This window comes from Rhinolophus sinicus, chromosome X (assembly GCF_036562045.2).
Source record: "Rhinolophus sinicus isolate RSC01 chromosome X, ASM3656204v1, whole genome shotgun sequence".
NCBI lineage: Eukaryota > Metazoa > Chordata > Mammalia > Chiroptera > Rhinolophidae > Rhinolophus > Rhinolophus sinicus.
In genome coordinates, this window is record NC_133768.1 from 112,021,448 (window position 1) to 112,038,164 (window position 16,717).

Genomic DNA, 16,717 nt, shown 5'->3' on the forward strand with positions numbered 1-16,717 from the left:
AAAAAAGAAGTACCTTACGGTTTACATCCCAAATAGTAATGCCCATTTGGGGGGTTTATCCAAGTTCTAATGCCCAGAGGAAGTGGTACAGACAATGGATGTTGTTAGAACCCAAACCTAAAGACCTATACAGGAAACTCTGAGCAGTTTTTGAATTAAAGAAAGCTTAAGGCATGCACTCAAAAGTTGCAAAGGAGAAAAATTCCTAAACACTTAAAAGCAATTCCAAAATAAAGGGAAAATATCCTACAGGGGTTTTGAAAGACCATAATCCTGGTAGTTTATACTAAGGGAAGGTTCTTCAGGACAGATTCCAGGATGAATGCATATGCTCTTTAAAAAAGACTGGTTTTTCAGATTTGAAAAAATTATACATGTTTCATAGACATGGAAAGTAAAATAAAAATCAAGGAAGAAAAATAATTCACTTACATTCCCATAATTTTAGATCCCTCTATTTCCCTAATGTAAACAATCACTTGGGACAAGTGACTTATTTTTGGTAAAAAATAAAACTACTTTGATCTTTGGCTCACACAATGCAGCAAAATAAATTCTAGCCTATAGAAATTGCTGATGGATTAAAAAGTTAAATGTTAAGAAATTAAACTGTAAAAGAAAGTTGAAGAAGGTATAGGTGATTTTAAGGAAAAAAATCTGTATGTGGAAGGATTTTTATACACATAAAAGCTATGAAAGTGTCATAAAGGAAAGATTTACGGATTACTTCTAAAATATCAAATCTGTTTTTATTTAAAAAACACTACATGTAAAATTAAGAGAGAACAAACTTGGAAAAATACTACTCACTAAATGATCAATGATCATTAATAAATCAATGATCTATAATATATGAGGTAATATAAATAATAAGAAAAGCACTCCCTCTAAATATGTCAAATGTGCAAAGGATATTAACAGATAATTCATTAGAGGAAGTCTTAAATGTTCATGTACATTGTACTTTTAGAATTTTATCCTTGGAAAAGAGTTGTGATTGTGGTGTTATTTAAATGGTGAAAAAATAAACGAAAAAGTGCTTCAACGTAAATGGTTAAGTAAACCATAAATTCATGTAATAGACTATTATGCCATCATTTAAAAAAAAGATACTTAGGAAGTGTTCTTTATGACATAAGAAATGTTTATGTCATGACATTTAGTCAAAAAAGAAGTAAAATTATACATTGTATAATTTTGAATACATAAAGAATACATAGGAAAGAGATAAGAGCATACAGTGAAATGATAATTATGAGATTACGTCTCAACTTCTTTGTTTTCTATACTTTAAAAATTTTCAAAAGTTAGGATACATTATTTTTATAATCAGAAACAGAAAGAATATACAAGACTAATTTTCTTGTAATTCCATTGTCCTCAACTCACCATGATATTGTCTTCGACTTCTGCTCTGATACATGGCCCCAAGAGTCCCAGGTGCTCATTTAGTTCTCCACGATATAAGGGCTGAGTGAAGGAGCCATCAGTGAATTCCTGGAAAACCACCTTCTTGAACTGAGGGACACTTCTACTCTGAGCCCTAGAGAAGAAAGCAGAGGAAAAGCAACATCCTCATGGACCAAGTACGTAGAAACACCTCACAGTCTAGCCTTCTCCATATTTAAGATACATTTAGTAGAATTGATTATGAATTGGAAGTGTAAGGGGGCAGAGGAAAGAGGGATTCAAGATGACTTTTGGGTTCCTGATTTGGGCAAATGGATGGATGGTGATGAAATTCACTGAGATGGGACACCCTAGAGGAAGAGTCGGTTGGGGTATACAGTTTTGGACACACGGGACATCTATGTGAATTAAACTGACATACACGGAGGTTGGGAGTTGACCAAAGAGGTCTAGATGAATATCATCCATATTTAGATGGTCTCCAAATCATGCAAGTGGCTTATCAAAGCCAATAGTCAATTTTCTTATGTCCTCACCTTACTCGACATCTAAGCAACGTTTGCCTAGTTAACCCCTCCATCCTTCTTGACATACTCTCTCCAGGCCTCACTGGTACGGAAGCTCCATGAAAGCAGGGAAGAAACATTTGTTGAATGTTGAATGGATGTGGGGTTATAAACATATTCTAAATATAAGAGAGTACAGGACTCAGTCCTTGGACCTCTTTTCTTTAAAAAAAAAATCTGTTAAAAATGTGAATTACAACTGTACCATAAAGTGCATAAAACAAATGGTTTTGGTAGAAAAACCATCTGGATCCAGAACTTTGCCAGCAACCCAGAAGGCTCACTGCATGTACCTTTCCAATCACATCCCTTCCCTCCCCACCAAAAGTAACTACCGTTCTGATGTTTATGATGATTATTTTTTTTGCGTTTCTTCACAATTATACTACTATGCACACATCCCTAAAGAATATAGTTCACTTTTGCCTGTTTTTGAAGTATGTACATGGAACCATATTGTATACGTTCTTTTGTTTCTGGCTTCTTTCACTCAGCATTATGGTTATGAGACTCAACTACGTTGTTGTGTGTAGCTATAGTTTGTTCATCCCCATTGCTGTAGAGTATTCCACTGTGTGCATGTACCTCAGTCGTGGGCATTTGAGTTGTTTCTGATTTTTGGTACTTCCACAAAGGCCTGCTATGAACCTTCTTGCTCATGTCTTTGCAACTTTGAACTCGTAGTTACATTTCTGTCAGGCACACACCTAGAACTGGAATTGCCGAGTATGCATATATTCCGCTTTGGTAGCTACTACCACACTGTTTTCCAAAGCTTCTGCACCATTTTCCATTTTCATTTGATCCAAATCTTCACACACACTTGATATTGACTGTGTTTTTACATTTTGGGCCATTCTAGTGGTTGCATAGCAGTGTGCCTGTGGTTTTATTTTGCATTTTCCTGATTAATAACGAAGTTGAGCATCTTTCTTTACGAGTAGGACAAATTGGATTTTCTCTTTTGTGGAATGCCTACCCAAGCTTGGATTGTTTGTTTGTTTCCCAATTTCTCTATTGGGTAATCTGCTTTTTTCTTGTTGATTCAAAAGTATACTATATACAGTCTTGATATGAATACTCTGTTGGCTTTTTGTGCTGCAAACATCTTCTCCTATGCTGTGACTAGTTTTAATTCTTTTTTAAAAAATATTTTGATAAGCATAAATTCATAATTTTAATGTTGTAAAATTTATCAAAAATCCTTCATGGTTACTGCTTTTTGTATCTTGATGTCAAATCTTTCCCCCCCAACTCTGAAGTTATTAAGATATTGGCTTATTTTTTCCTTCTAAAAGATTTATGGTTTTTATGTTCATGATTCGACTTGTAACCCAATGTGAGTGGATTTTGGTATATACGTAGTGTGAGTTAGGGATACAATTTAATGTTTTTTCCATATGGGCATCAAAATTTCCCAGCATCTTTTATTGAAAATCACTTTTCTATAACACGTTTGTCATAAATCAGGTATCTTATATGTGTGAATCTATTTTTGGATTTTCTATTCTTTTCCATTGACCTCTTTGTGTACCCCAATGCCAACTATCACATTGTTTGGGTACTACAGCTTTAAAATAAGTTTCAGTATTATACGACAATTCCCCCCACCTTGTTCTTCAACTGTTGAGATTTTCATTTGGGTTGTGTTGAATCTATAGATCAGTTTGGGGATAATTTACATTTTCACAGTATTGCATTTTCTAGCCCATGTACATGGTACATCTTGGCATTTATTTATTATAGGTCTTCTTTAAAGTTTCCCATTAAATTTCCAGTTTTTTCCCATAGATATCTTAAAAAATTTTTGTTATACCTATTTTTAGGTCATCGTGACTATTTTATTCCATTGTAAATGGCATATGCATTTAATTTCGTTTTCTACCTGTCTGCTGCTGTTATATATACAATTATCTTTTGTATATTGATTTTGAATTCCACAAACCTGCTAACCTTCTTAGTTAATTCTAATCATTTATTTGTTGATACTTTTAAATTTTTTCTATGTACACAATTAATATAATCTGTAATCAAGGACTGTTTTATTTCTCCCTTTGCAACCTTTATACCTTTTATATCTTTTTACTGTTTTAGTGTGTTGGTTAGTACCTCCAGCACAGTATTGAGTAGAAGTGGTCATAATGAGGGGTGATAACTTGTTCCTGATCTCCAAAGGAAAGTCTTCAATGGGTCAGCATTAGATGTTGGTAGAGATTTTTGTAGATAATCTTTGTCAGGATAAGGGAATTCCTTTCTATTGTAATTGGCTAAAAGTTTTAAAATCGTACATGGATGCTAAATTTTAAGTAAACACTCTTCTCATCTAATGAGAGGGTTATATGTTTGTTCTACTTTATCTTGTGAGTGTGACATATTATGATGGCTTTTAAAAATGTTAACCCAACCTTGTAATCCAGGGATTACACTGACATATTTGTCTATCCTTATGTTAATAGCACACATGATTAATTACTGTAGCTTTATAATAACTCCTGATACCTGGCAGTGTCATTCTTTCCTCTGCAAGATTTCTCTGTTTGCACTGCTTTAGCTACATATCACAAGTTTCAATACATCATATTTACATTTGGTTAAAATATTTCTAATTTCCATCATAATTTCTTCTTTGACAGATTTGGAAGTGTGTTGCTTAATTTCCAGTTACACTTCTAAATGATTAATTTATTAGAGAACATATTTTATATGTTTTCAATCCATTAAAATTTCTTGTTTTGTGGCATAGCATATGGTCTGCTTTATTAAATGTTCCATGTGAACTTGAAAACATGTTAAACCTGCAGTTGAGGCTGTGCGTCATTAATCCTGTTCAAATCTTCTGTATCCTTATTGATGTTTGGGTCTGTTCTTTCAGTTTCCTTGAAATACGATTGTGAATTTATCTATTTCTCCATTTAATTCTGTCAAGTTTTACTTTACGTGTTTTGAAGTTACATTATTATGATCAGGTTAATATAAATTTTAGAAAGTTATGTCTGCCTATTGAATTGACCATTTTATTATTATAACATTTCCACTTTATCTGTAGAAACCTCTTACTTTAAGTTTACTTTCAGCGTAATTGAGCCTTTATATTTTAAGTGTGTCTGTTGTAAATAATACATAGTTTTGGTCTGTGGTTACCATGAGGTTCATATCTATCCATCTATATCTATAGCACTCTATTTTTAGCCGATGGACATTTAAGTTCTAGCACATTCTAAAAGCACTACATTTTTACTACCCCCTCCATGCTTTATGTTTTTGACATCACATTTGATATCTTTTCATTTTGTGCTTGCCTTGACTATTTATTGTAGTTATAGTAAATTTTGCTACTTTTGTTTTTTAACCTTCATATTAGCTTTCTAAGTGGTTGATTTACTGTGTTTATTATATATTTGCCTTTACCAGTGAGATTCTTTCCCTCTGTATTTTTTTATTTCTGGTTTTGGCCTTTCCCCCCGCTGCATTTAACATTTCTTGTAAAGCTGGAGCCAAGGTGACCACCATGCCAGGTCTGAGAACACCAGTCTCCACTGGGCCCACAGGGACAGGACCAGTACCACCAATTTTGTAGACATCCTGGAGAAGGAGCAGACGCAAAGGCTTGTTAGTTGGACAAGTTGGTGACAAGATGCAATCCAGAGCTTCAAGCAGCGTGGTTCCACTGGCATTGCCATCTTTATAGGTGACTTTCCATCCCTTGAACCAAGGCATGTAAGCACTTGGCTCCAGCACGTTGTCACCATTCCAACCAGAAATTGGCACAAATGCTGCTGTGTCAGGGCTGTAGCCAATTTACTTAATGTAGGTGCTGACTGCCTTAATGATTTCCTCGCATCTCTTCTGGCTGTAAGGCGGCTCAGAGGAATCCATTTTGTTAACACCAACAGTTAGTTGTTTCACACCCAGTGTGTAAGCCAGAGGGCATGCTCACAGGTCTCCCCATTCTGGGAGATTCCTGCTTCACATTCACCAACACCAGCAGCAACAGTCGGGACAGCACAGTCAGCCTGAGATGTGACTGTAATTGTCTTTTGAAAAAGTCTCTGTGTCCTGGGGCATCCATGATGGTCACATAATATTTGCCGTTCTCGAATTTCCACAGAGATATCAGTAATGATGCCATTCATGCTCGTGTCCAGCTTTCGGTTGATCCAAGGCCCAGGCACACTTAGAGACCCTTTCCCATCTCAGCAGCCTCCTTCTCCAATTTTCCATGGTTCTTTTGTCGACCCCACCACACTTGTAGATCAGATGGCCAGAAGTGGTGGATTTGCCCAAACCTACATGTCCAATGACGACAAAGTTGATATGAATTTTTGCTTTCCCATTTTGGCTTAGATTTAGGAGTGGTTTCTGTAACACTTGTGTTATGGTGGCAAACCCGTTGTGAAAAAAAGCAATTCTATACATCTTAAAGCTCATAAAACATTTTATCATTGTTTATACAAACAATATTTATTTGTATCTATCCATATATTTACACTTTCTTTGCTTTTCAGTCCTTCTTACCTCTCACATCTTCCATTCGGTATCACTTTTCGATTGTTTGAATTATATCATTAGGACATTTTTAGTGGATTTTTGCTAGTGCTGAAATATCTGTTTCTATTTGTCTGAAAATATCCTTACTTTGCCTTGCTCCTTCAATCATATTTTTGATGGGTATAAGATTTTGGTTGGCAGTTATTGTATTTCAGTGCTTTCTAGATATCATTTCCCTGTCTTCTCTCTTTCATTAGTATTATTGAAGTCACCTCTCTGTGTCTCATTTGAATGTATGCTTCTTTCTTTGGCTGCTCTTAAGAGTTTTCTCTTGGGTTGTCTTCATTTTCCCTCTGATGAAATGTACCTAAGCATTGACTTTAAAAAAAACAGATTTTATTGGGGAAGGGGAACAGGACTTTATTGGGGAACAGTGTGTACTTCCAGGCCTTTTTTCCAAGTCAAGTTGTTGTCCTTTCAATCTTAGTTGTGGAGGGTGCCGTTCAGCTTTAAGTTGTTGTCCTTTCAGTCTTAGTTGTGGAGGGTGCAACTCAGCTCCAGGTCCAGTTGCTGTTTCTAGTTGCAGGGGGCACAGCCCACCATCCCTTGTGGGAGTCGAACCGGCAACCTTGTGGTTGAGAGGACGCACTCCAACCAACTGAGCCATCGGGGAGCTCAGCGGCAGCTCAGCTCAAGGTGCCATGTTCAATTTTAGTTGCAGGGGGCGCTGCCCACCATCCCTTGCGGGACTCGAGGAATCAAACTGGCAACCTTGTGGTTGAGAGGACGCGCTCCAACCAACAACTGAGCCATCCAGGAGGCAACTCAGCTCAAGGTGCCGTGTTCAATCTTAGTTGCAGGGGGCAGAGCCCACCATCCCTTGCGGGACTCAAGGAATTGAACTGGCAACCTTGTGGTTAAGAGCCCACTGGCCCATGTGGGAATCGACCCGGCAGCCTTTGGAGTTAGGAGCATGGAGCTCTAACCGCCTGAGCCACCGGGCCAGCCCCTGATTTTTTTATTCATCCCGTTTGGGATTTGTTGAGCTCCTTGAATTGTGCATTGATGACTTCTTTTCATTTTTGGAAAATATTCAGCTATTACCTCTTCAAACATTGCTTCTCCTCTAATCACTCTTTCCTCTCATTCTAAAAATAGGTTAGTTCTTTATACTCTGTCCTCTATGTCTCTATTCTGGTTATACGTTGCTCTGTCACAAACTACCTCAAAACTTTAGTGCCTTAAAACAACCATTTTATTATACTTGTCAATTTTGTTCAGTCAAAAATTCTAGCAGGGCTTGGCTAGATAATAGCTTTACTCCTCATAGTGTCAAATGTGGTCATTCAGTGGTATTCAGCTGGCATCTGGTCTGGTCTGGTGGGTCCAAAATGGCTTCATTCACATGTCTGGTGCCTTGGTGGAGAATGTTGAAAAGCTGGATTCAGCTGAGACTCTTTATCAGAGGACCTACATATGACCTTTCCAACATGGTAATACCCTGGTAGTCAGATTTCTTGCATGGAGGCTGGCTTCTTCCAGAGAAAGCATCCCATGAGAACTAGATTGTAAGCTGCATGATATTTGCTGACCTAGCCTCAGGAATCAGCATCACTTCCATCACATCTATAGGTCACTCATTTCTGTTATATTCCATTGGTCACAAATGAGTCATAGTGCCAGCCCAAATCAAGGGGAGGGAAATTAGACTCTATCTCTTGAATGGGAGAATGGAAAGGTCACACTGGAGGACTGGATATATTGATACATCCATCTTTGTAAAATACAGTTGATCATAGTCTTTTATTGTCTCTTTTGTATTTTCCATTAAAAAAAATTTCTGTATGCTGCAGAGTTTTTGGTTTTTTACTTACCTACTAGTTCACCAGTTCTTTCTATATGATGTATAGGTGTTTTAATAACTGTATCTGATGATTCCTTCATCTTAAGTTTGTGAGTTTGTTTTGCCTCACTATTTTTTCTGTGGCTTCTTGCTTCCTTTTTCTTGTATTGGTTTATACCCAGTATCTTTGTGTTCTAGACATTGCATCTGAAGTATTTATGAAAGTAAGTTGAAGTCTAGGATGTTGGTTTCTTCACAGAAATTTTATGTTTTCTTCTGCCACAGGTCTGCAGGTACTGCCAATCCAAGATTGGCTTGAATTATGATCAAGAACAGAGATTTCATGGACAACACAGATGACAGTAGAGTGGCATGTAAGTCAATGAAGGGCAAGTTAACTGGTTTACCATGACTTTAAGGATTGTAGCCCTTTGGGGACCCAGCTTAAAGTGGGCATGGTTTATATCTACTTTTACTCCCTTGATGATCCCATCAGGTCTTATTTGAATGCTATCAATATGTTTATGATTCCAAAATTTATATCTGTAGCATAGACCTCTTCCTTGGACTCCAGACTCATATGACTAATGGGCGTCTCAAACTAACTATGTGTAAAACAGACGCTTGAGTGTTTCCTCAAATAAAAATGTTCTACCTCAAGCCTTCCATATCTCATTAAATGTAACCATCATCAACCTAGTTGTTCAGGACGAAAACTAAAAATATTCTTTGAGTCCCTCTCCTCGTTCCCCCCATACTCAATCTAATAGCAAGCCCTATCTGCTTATCTTCAAATTATACTCAACACCCTTCCTTTTATTTATTTATTTACTTAATTTTATTTTATTTTCACCACCACTATGCCAGCCTAAACAACTTCTTCTTTTACCTGGATGACTGCAATAGCTTCTTAACTGGTCTCCCTGCCTCCATTCTTGCCCATGGAAGCTGTGCTATACAACTCAATTTAATTGGTGTTCCCTGGAGTGTGGACATACACGAAATATCTGCTCTTACCTCCCTGCATCCATCATTTATTTACTAGTTCATTCAGCAGATATTTATGTAAGTGTCTCTCACATGCCAGGCCTGTTCAAGGTTCTGGGGATGTACCATTGAAAAACACCTTCAAAGTTTGTGTTCCCAATGAGCTTACCTTCTAGTTGGGGAAGATGGACAATAAACAAATAAATGTGTAATACTTCAGGTGCTAGTAAGTGCATTGAAAAAGTGGTGGGAGCTATACGTATATACAGTGTTCAGGGAAAGCCTCACTGATAAAGAGAAATTTGAGCAGCAACCTGAAAGAAGTGAGAGAACTAATATTTGGCTCTCAGGGGAAGAGAATTCCAAGCAGAGAACGGAAAGTGCAGAGGCCTAGAGATAGGGACATACTTGTTCCATTTGAGGAAGAGCAATGAGGCCAGGGTAGTTGGAGCAGAGTGAGCGGGAAAGAGCAGTAAGAGATGAGGGCAGAGAAGTTTCAGAAGGTCACATCTCACAGAAACGTGAAGGCCATCATGAGCGCTTTGGAATTTACGCAGAAGGAGATGGAAATGCACTGGGGGATTTGGAGCAGAGAACAATAATTACAATTACAATTTGAAAAATTAGCTGCTGTGTTGGGAAAAGACTGTATGAGGGCAAGGCTGGAAGCTGGAAGCCAGTTAAGAGGATATTACAGTGATTTGGGTGAGAACTGATTATGGTTTAGACCAAACGGTCGCCACCGAGATGGAGAGAAGTAGCTGGATTGTGTGTGTGTGTGTGTGTGTGTGTAGAATTGATTTTATTATTTTAAATAGATTTTTGTTATAGAAGCAGTACATATGCATTGTAGAAAATTTGAAAATTTGGACATATCTTTCTAAAATTAAAAACATTACTTTTACAGCATCTAGAGTAATAGTTTATTAAATGTCTTCTCTTGTTTTGTAAACTGGTTTTTTTTTCCCTAGTCAACAATCTCCAACTTTCCATTTCAGTGCATTTTCATCTTATGCAATATTCAGTCCATAATGAAATTCTGGTTATTTTATGAAGTCATGGCCAACAGGGTTTTTTGGTGGATTAGATGTGGTTGTGAGAGCAAAAGAGGAGTCAGGACAAACTTCAGGTTCGGAGTCTGAGTAGCTGAAAGGAAATAATGGTCATTGACTGCCATGAAGAAGGCTGGGCAAACAGCAGGTTTGGGGAAGGGGGAGAAATTAAGAGTCTAATTTTGTACATGTTAAGGTAGGGAGTTGATATGCAAATCTCAAGGTCAAGGAAGAGATCTGAGATGGAGATATATTAGGTTGGTGCAAAAGTAATTGTGGTTTTTGCAATTATGTTTAACCTTATAAACCACAATTACTTTTGCACTACCCTAATACAACTGGAAATTATGTACATATTAATAATACCTAAAACCATAAGAGTAGATAGAGCATCACAACAGTGAGTGTAAACAAAAAATAGGAGAGTTTGGAGAACTAATGCCCAGAGCATTCTAACATTTAAAGGTTAGGGAGGTGAAGAACCAGTAAAGTTGGTAAGGAAAGATTGCCAGTGAGTTTAGAAAAATGGAAGAACAGTAGTGTCAGATAGACCAAGTGAGGACATGTATAAAAGACAGAGTAATCAACTACCAAATACTATTGAGAGCTCAACTAAGACGAGGACTGAGAATTAGTAATGTAAAGAACAACCGTGACCTGGAAAATGTAGTTTTTATGAAATAATGGAGGGAAAAGCCTCTTTGGAGTTGCTTAAAGAAAGAATAAGAGAAAAAGAAGCAAAGGCAGCAAGTAGGGGAAATAATTTTTAAATGTTTTCTGAAAAGGTAAAGAGAGAAATTATATAGCATGATTGATACTGATGAGGCTAACCTGGTGGAGAGGGAGAAATTGATGATGTAAGAGGGAAAAGGAGAATTGCTGAAGCATCATTTTTATGAGGTGAGACAGGATGGGCTGAAGTGCAAAACTGGAGAGGTTGGCGTTAGGCACACAGACCGTCCATTTATCGTCATAGGCATGAAGACGTTACATGGGTACAGATGTCAGGACATGTGCTTTTGGATGTCTGTGGAGGTTCACTACATCTCAGAGTGAGAAGGGGTGTTGGAGAATGGGCAAAAGGTATTGGAGATTTAAGGAAAAAGCAGAAAATGCAACATAGAGGTCCAGGAGAGTAGGAAAGTCAGTGCACTGGGGAAATAGTCTTTGGTTGCTGTGCAGCAATCGGGGCGCCCTTGAGGTAGAAAGCAGGGTTGGAAAGTGACAATGAGTAACGAAGAGAACCCCTATATGACCTGAGCACTGCTCACCTCTGTCACCTCATCTCCCACAACCCGCCCCACCGCCAGCCAGTTCTTCACTCCAGTCATGCTTGTCCTTTTTCGTTCCTTAGACATGCTAAGCATGTTCTATTCTCAGGGCTTTTGCATTTCCTGTTCCCTTTGCCTGGAAACATCTCTCAGAGCTCTGTTAGCCTGGCCTCTTATCATTTCGGTCTCAACTCCACAAAGAGGATTTCTCTGACCATAACAGCTAACGTAACACCCTACATCACTCTCTACCATATTATCCAATTCTGTCTTCTGGATAGCACCATCAAGAGTCCCCTTCATTTTTCTACTAATTTATTGTGTCTTACTCTCCCCAATAGTATGTAAGCTCCGACGTTGCTGCACTCATGTCTACAAAAGTGTCTGGCATGTAGCAGGTGTTCAATAAATATTTGTTGACTAATTGACTCTCCTTATGTTCATCTTCCAACTTTCTCAGTGCTTTCTCTCCCCTGCCCAACCTCTCTCTGCTCCCCTAACAAATAAGCCCTCCCACTTTGCCCTCTATATCCCCAATACCTTGGAAAACAACTTTCCCTGCATCCTCAACCTTTTTACCGTACACTTCACTTCTCCTCCTGCCTCTTCAGGGCTCTGTTATGAGATGCGTCTTCTACTGCAGCTCATAAGGCTGCTGGGTAGGGTTGACTTTCTTCCTAATCTCCATTGCTGCTTCTTGACTCTGACTTCTCTACCCTTCTGGAAGCCCCTCTTCTCCTCCTCCATCCCCTCCTTACCCCAGACTAAGAGCTTCATGCCATCTGGATTTACCATCTTCTAACTCTCACTGTTGGTGCCATCATCTAACCACCTATTTACTCCTCAGCTTTACCTAGACTTTGCCATCTGGTTCTCAGAGTTCTTCTATAAAGCAATCTTTGGAGTGTCAGTGCTGCAGATTGGCTGTGCCTTTTCCTATTGTTTCGGCACCTGGGAAAGTCAAAGGTCACAGTAGCAGGACAAAGGAATAAATAGTGTACCCATACCTGTTCCTTAGTGCATAGAGGGATTTACCCATTCCATAATCCCAGAGCCGCTCCACTGCAGCAATGAAATAGTGTCGTGTTGTCTTTTGAAAGCTGCGGGGGCCCTGGTTTTCATCCTCACCATAAATGGCAAAATCTTCTCTCTTCATTTCAGTTGAGAAGGTATCATCATAGTCAATTTTGTCTTCGTCTGGCTGAGGTGTAGTCAGGGGGATTTCCCTTTGATGGCCTGTCAAGACTGGTGGGTTCTGAAAGGACAACCTTCCAGTCCCTCCTGACTTTGCCCAGGTGGCTTCTCTTTGGGCCTTATCTTGTCCTTCATTTATTGCCGGTATTGAATGATTGTTTTCATGGGGGTCTGGGGGCGAAATGGTGTCTGTTGTCTTAAAAGCTATGTCTTCTTGTGACTTCTCTTGGGATTTCCACTCTTCTCTTGGTGTCTGGGTAGCATATTGACTGTCCCAAGCAGGAGGAACCAGCAGCTTGGAGGGAGTCTTTTCAGAGCTTTCAGTTGTCCATTTCAGAAAGGGCACTTTGCCAGGTCTATTTACTTGATTCAATTGAACAGGTTCCTGTGTTGTCTGAAGGAAGATCTCTTCGATGAGATCCAGGTAGCCAGGAGAAGCATTACTAGTTTTTGTAGGGAAAGAGTTTTCCTGATGAACGTGAACGTTAGGAAGTAATTCAGCTTGGCCAGATGCTTTAGATAAGCCTGGTTTCAAGAGAACAGTGTTCTCAAGTTTCTTGTGTATGAGTGGGTTTGTAGCACCTTCCCCCAGGGAGCTGATCTTTTCTTGACCACCAATCATTTCCAAGGTTAGGAAGGCTAAAGAAAGATTTCTTTTGGCTCCTTGTAAGAAATGATTGCTTTCTTGGGCCCCAGAACTTCTCTCCCTGAGGGTATAACTATAGGCTGAAGCTAGAAGATGAGAAGAGTTGTCTTGGGATGGGATCTTAGTCAGATCTGTAGGTCTAATTGATGGAAATGCTGATACCTTTGCAACAGGTAATGCAGAGCCATCCATTTGAATGATGCCATGACTCCTCATGGAATCGTCTATGAGGGACTGAGTAATGGCCCCTTTCTCCTTCTCATTGTACTCTATCGGTGTGACAGTGCCCTGGGTCAAATAGTTCATGTTTTTGGACCACTGGGTTGAGGTGTCATTCAAAATCAAGCCCATTTTGAGCTTTGTTTCTTCTTTCGGAGAGCTGAACTGTTTCAAAGCCCGCTTACCACGTTGAGCCATAGCATTCCGCTGACTTGGATTAGGAGATATCCTTGTGGTGCTTTGATACTTCTCTACCATTTGCCTTGTTTGATTCCCCAAGCCTTCCATGTTGGTTTCCATCCTTAATTTTGAGAAATGGGCCATGTGATTCCCTGCTCTATTTGCTGAATCATTTAATGACCCGGTGTCTTGAAATATCGGAGTATATGTCTCCTCATCTACACCAACTACATTTTGCTTAGAGCTTAGTAAGAAAAGATTCTTCAGGAAATTCTTAGTGCCTGTATACACTGTAGGCAAGACTACGTTCTCTTGGATTAATTTTTCCTTCCTTTGAATTTCTCCCTGGGATTTTTTTTCTTGGTTGTATGTATCATTTTCTTGGACATTAGTCAAGTTAGTAAGAAATATGCTCTTGCTCTTTGGAGAAATCACCTCTTTGAGGCCTGTGTCCCTTGTAAATTCATCCTCTTCTACAAACACCATATTGTTCTCTGACAAGGAATTCTGATCCTTCACAGATTTTTCTGATTCTAAAGATGTGGATTGCTTTGGACCAGGCCTTTGCTCAGAGCTTAAGGAGTTCTTGCCCTGGGTCCTTTTTATCCAATTTGCTGAATCTGGCAAGAACAGCATCTTGAAGAGTGATCTATCTGGATTTTCTGCACCTACTGGTACAGGACCCTCTTTTTCTTGGTGGACCATTTCCATATTTTTTGATGACATAGTTTTATTTGACACATGATTTAGCCCCAAAGCTGTAATGTTTTTGTCCATAAACATTTCATCATGAATCAAATGAGTCACTTCTTGAAACTCAGCATTACTTTTTAATATACTGTCTTGCCAGACCAATGTATTATTCTCAATTAATATTGTTGGGCCATCAGTGTGAGTTTTTCTGTTAGTTGTTGAGTTCACTGGTGACTTGTTTGTCTTTACCAATGAGGTATTAACATTGAATAAAGAATTACTTTTGGTCAATGAAGCAGATCCATGAGCTCTTTCCTCTTTAAATAACCTGTCACTCTTCACTGACAATATATTTTCTCCCAGTAAACTTTCTTGACTATTCATTAAAGCTGCTTCTAACAACTTGGATTCGTCATCTCCTTTCCTCAAGCCCAAAGGTACACCCGACTCAATAAGGTGAGATGAATTTTTGCCAAATACAGTGGTGCCTAATTGACCACTAAAGTGAGTTGGCATATTTGAGGGTCGTAAGGAACCTGTCTTTTCAGTACCTGCTGCCAACTTTTCTGATGGAATTGTTGGTGAAGTCATTAGATAGTTTGACAAGCTGGAAATTTTAAAGTCACCTTTCTTCAACTCTACTGTTAGAGTGCTCCCCACATTTTCGTTTACTCTTAATTGCAGTTCTGGCTCAGGAGTAAATCCTCTGTCCCCACTGTTATGAAGCTCTGGTCTGAGATGTGCCCCTTCAGATGGGCGCTTGTTTCTTTCTGTTGCTCCAGGGAAATGATAATCAGCCTCATATGTGGCTTCTTGAAGATCAGAGGATAATCCATGTGGAGTAGGATTCTGTCCCGAGAGCATCAACAAATCGCTAGAGGAGATGTTTTGTACTTGAAGCAGCTGTGCTCTCTCTCCAGACCAAGGGCCAGTCTTCTCTACATCATTTTCTGGAGTCATTGTGGCTTTGGATTGTTTTTGCATAGTGCTAGGGTGCCTTGCATTCTGGGAGAAGCTTCTGGGTTCAATGACATGGTTTTCATTCAGCAGGGAAGTTGGAATATCTTCATATATGTCTTCATAATAATCATCAGTGTTTCTGTCACACCTAGAAACCTTCAGTAAGGCTGTCATGCCTCTGTTCCGAAAGTCGGAGTTGTGGCAGCCCAGAGCCCACACACCTGGAGATGAGGAAGAATAAGACTCTGGTTACTCATAACCCAGGTTAGAGGTACTCTCCTATTCCCAGATAAATGAAAAAATGCTAGTTGTTACAATTGTATTGCAGGCCATTGGGTTAAATCCATGACACATGTAACAGTAGTCTAGCAAGGGTAGTAAAAGTGGTTTTTGTATTGCTGCTGTTGTGGTATACCTGTTTGTCACTACAAGACGGGGCTGTGGTTTAAGTGAATAGATATTGGGATAAAAAGGGAGAAATGTAAGTAACACACACAACAGTAGAGCGTCTTAATAGTCACACAGAACTCTGACCATGACAATGATTTAACTCAGGAAAGTTTATACAGGCTGCTGTTATTGCTATGTAACATAGTAGCACAGATTCCAGAGTCAGATTGCCTGCATTCGAATCCTGCTCTCACATTGTTATTCAAAAATGAGGCACAAAAATAGAAATAAAAGGCATAGGGATTGGAAAGGAAAAACTGAAATTGTCAATATTTGCAGACAATGTGATTGCATACATACAAAAACCTTGTGGAAATCTATACAATAACTGCTAGCTCTTATAAGTTAAATTTAGCAAGGTTGCAAGATACAAGGTCAATATACAAAAATTAACTGTATTTCTTGCCTGTGTGTGTGTTCAAGTATAACTTCATTTACAAAAACAAGTGATCAACCTGCTGACTACAGTTGGGATTTTTATTGAGATATAATTGACAGGTATCATTGTTTAATGTGTACAATGTGTTGGTTTGACACATTTATATATTGCAATATGATGACCACCAAAGTGTCAGCTAGCACCTTTTTTACATTACGTAATTATCATTTCTTTTTGTGTGGAGATATGTGGTTAAAGCAGGGTGTGAAGTGATCTGTATAGTCAAAAAAAGAAGGATGTACTGATACACGCTACGGCATGGACGAATCTTGAAAACATTATGCTGAGTGAAATAAGCCAGACACAAAAGGACTAATAT

The 16,717-nt window shown here is 38.8% G+C and overlaps 1 protein-coding gene and 1 long non-coding RNA gene across 3 annotated transcripts in view; one reads left to right on the top strand and one right to left on the bottom strand.

The window, feature by feature from the left end:
• Positions 1–16,717, bottom strand: part of F8 (coagulation factor VIII) — a 120,405-nt gene that overhangs the window by 31,994 nt on the left and 71,694 nt on the right. The window contains exons 14-15 of the mRNA XM_019716077.2: positions 12,625–15,730; positions 1,390–1,543 (exon numbers count right to left, since the gene is read on the bottom strand). Of these exons, the coding sequence (XP_019571636.2) occupies positions 1,390–1,543; positions 12,625–15,730 (3,260 nt within the window). The remainder of the gene's footprint in view (positions 1–1,389; positions 1,544–12,624; positions 15,731–16,717) is intronic.
• Positions 1,457–16,717, top strand: part of LOC141569737 (uncharacterized) — a 66,740-nt gene continuing 51,479 nt past the window's right edge. For both annotated transcript variants that reach the window (XR_012493494.1, XR_012493493.1), the window contains exons 1-2: positions 1,457–1,586; positions 8,593–8,681. This is a non-coding gene — a long non-coding RNA (uncharacterized LOC141569737). The remainder of the gene's footprint in view (positions 1,587–8,592; positions 8,682–16,717) is intronic.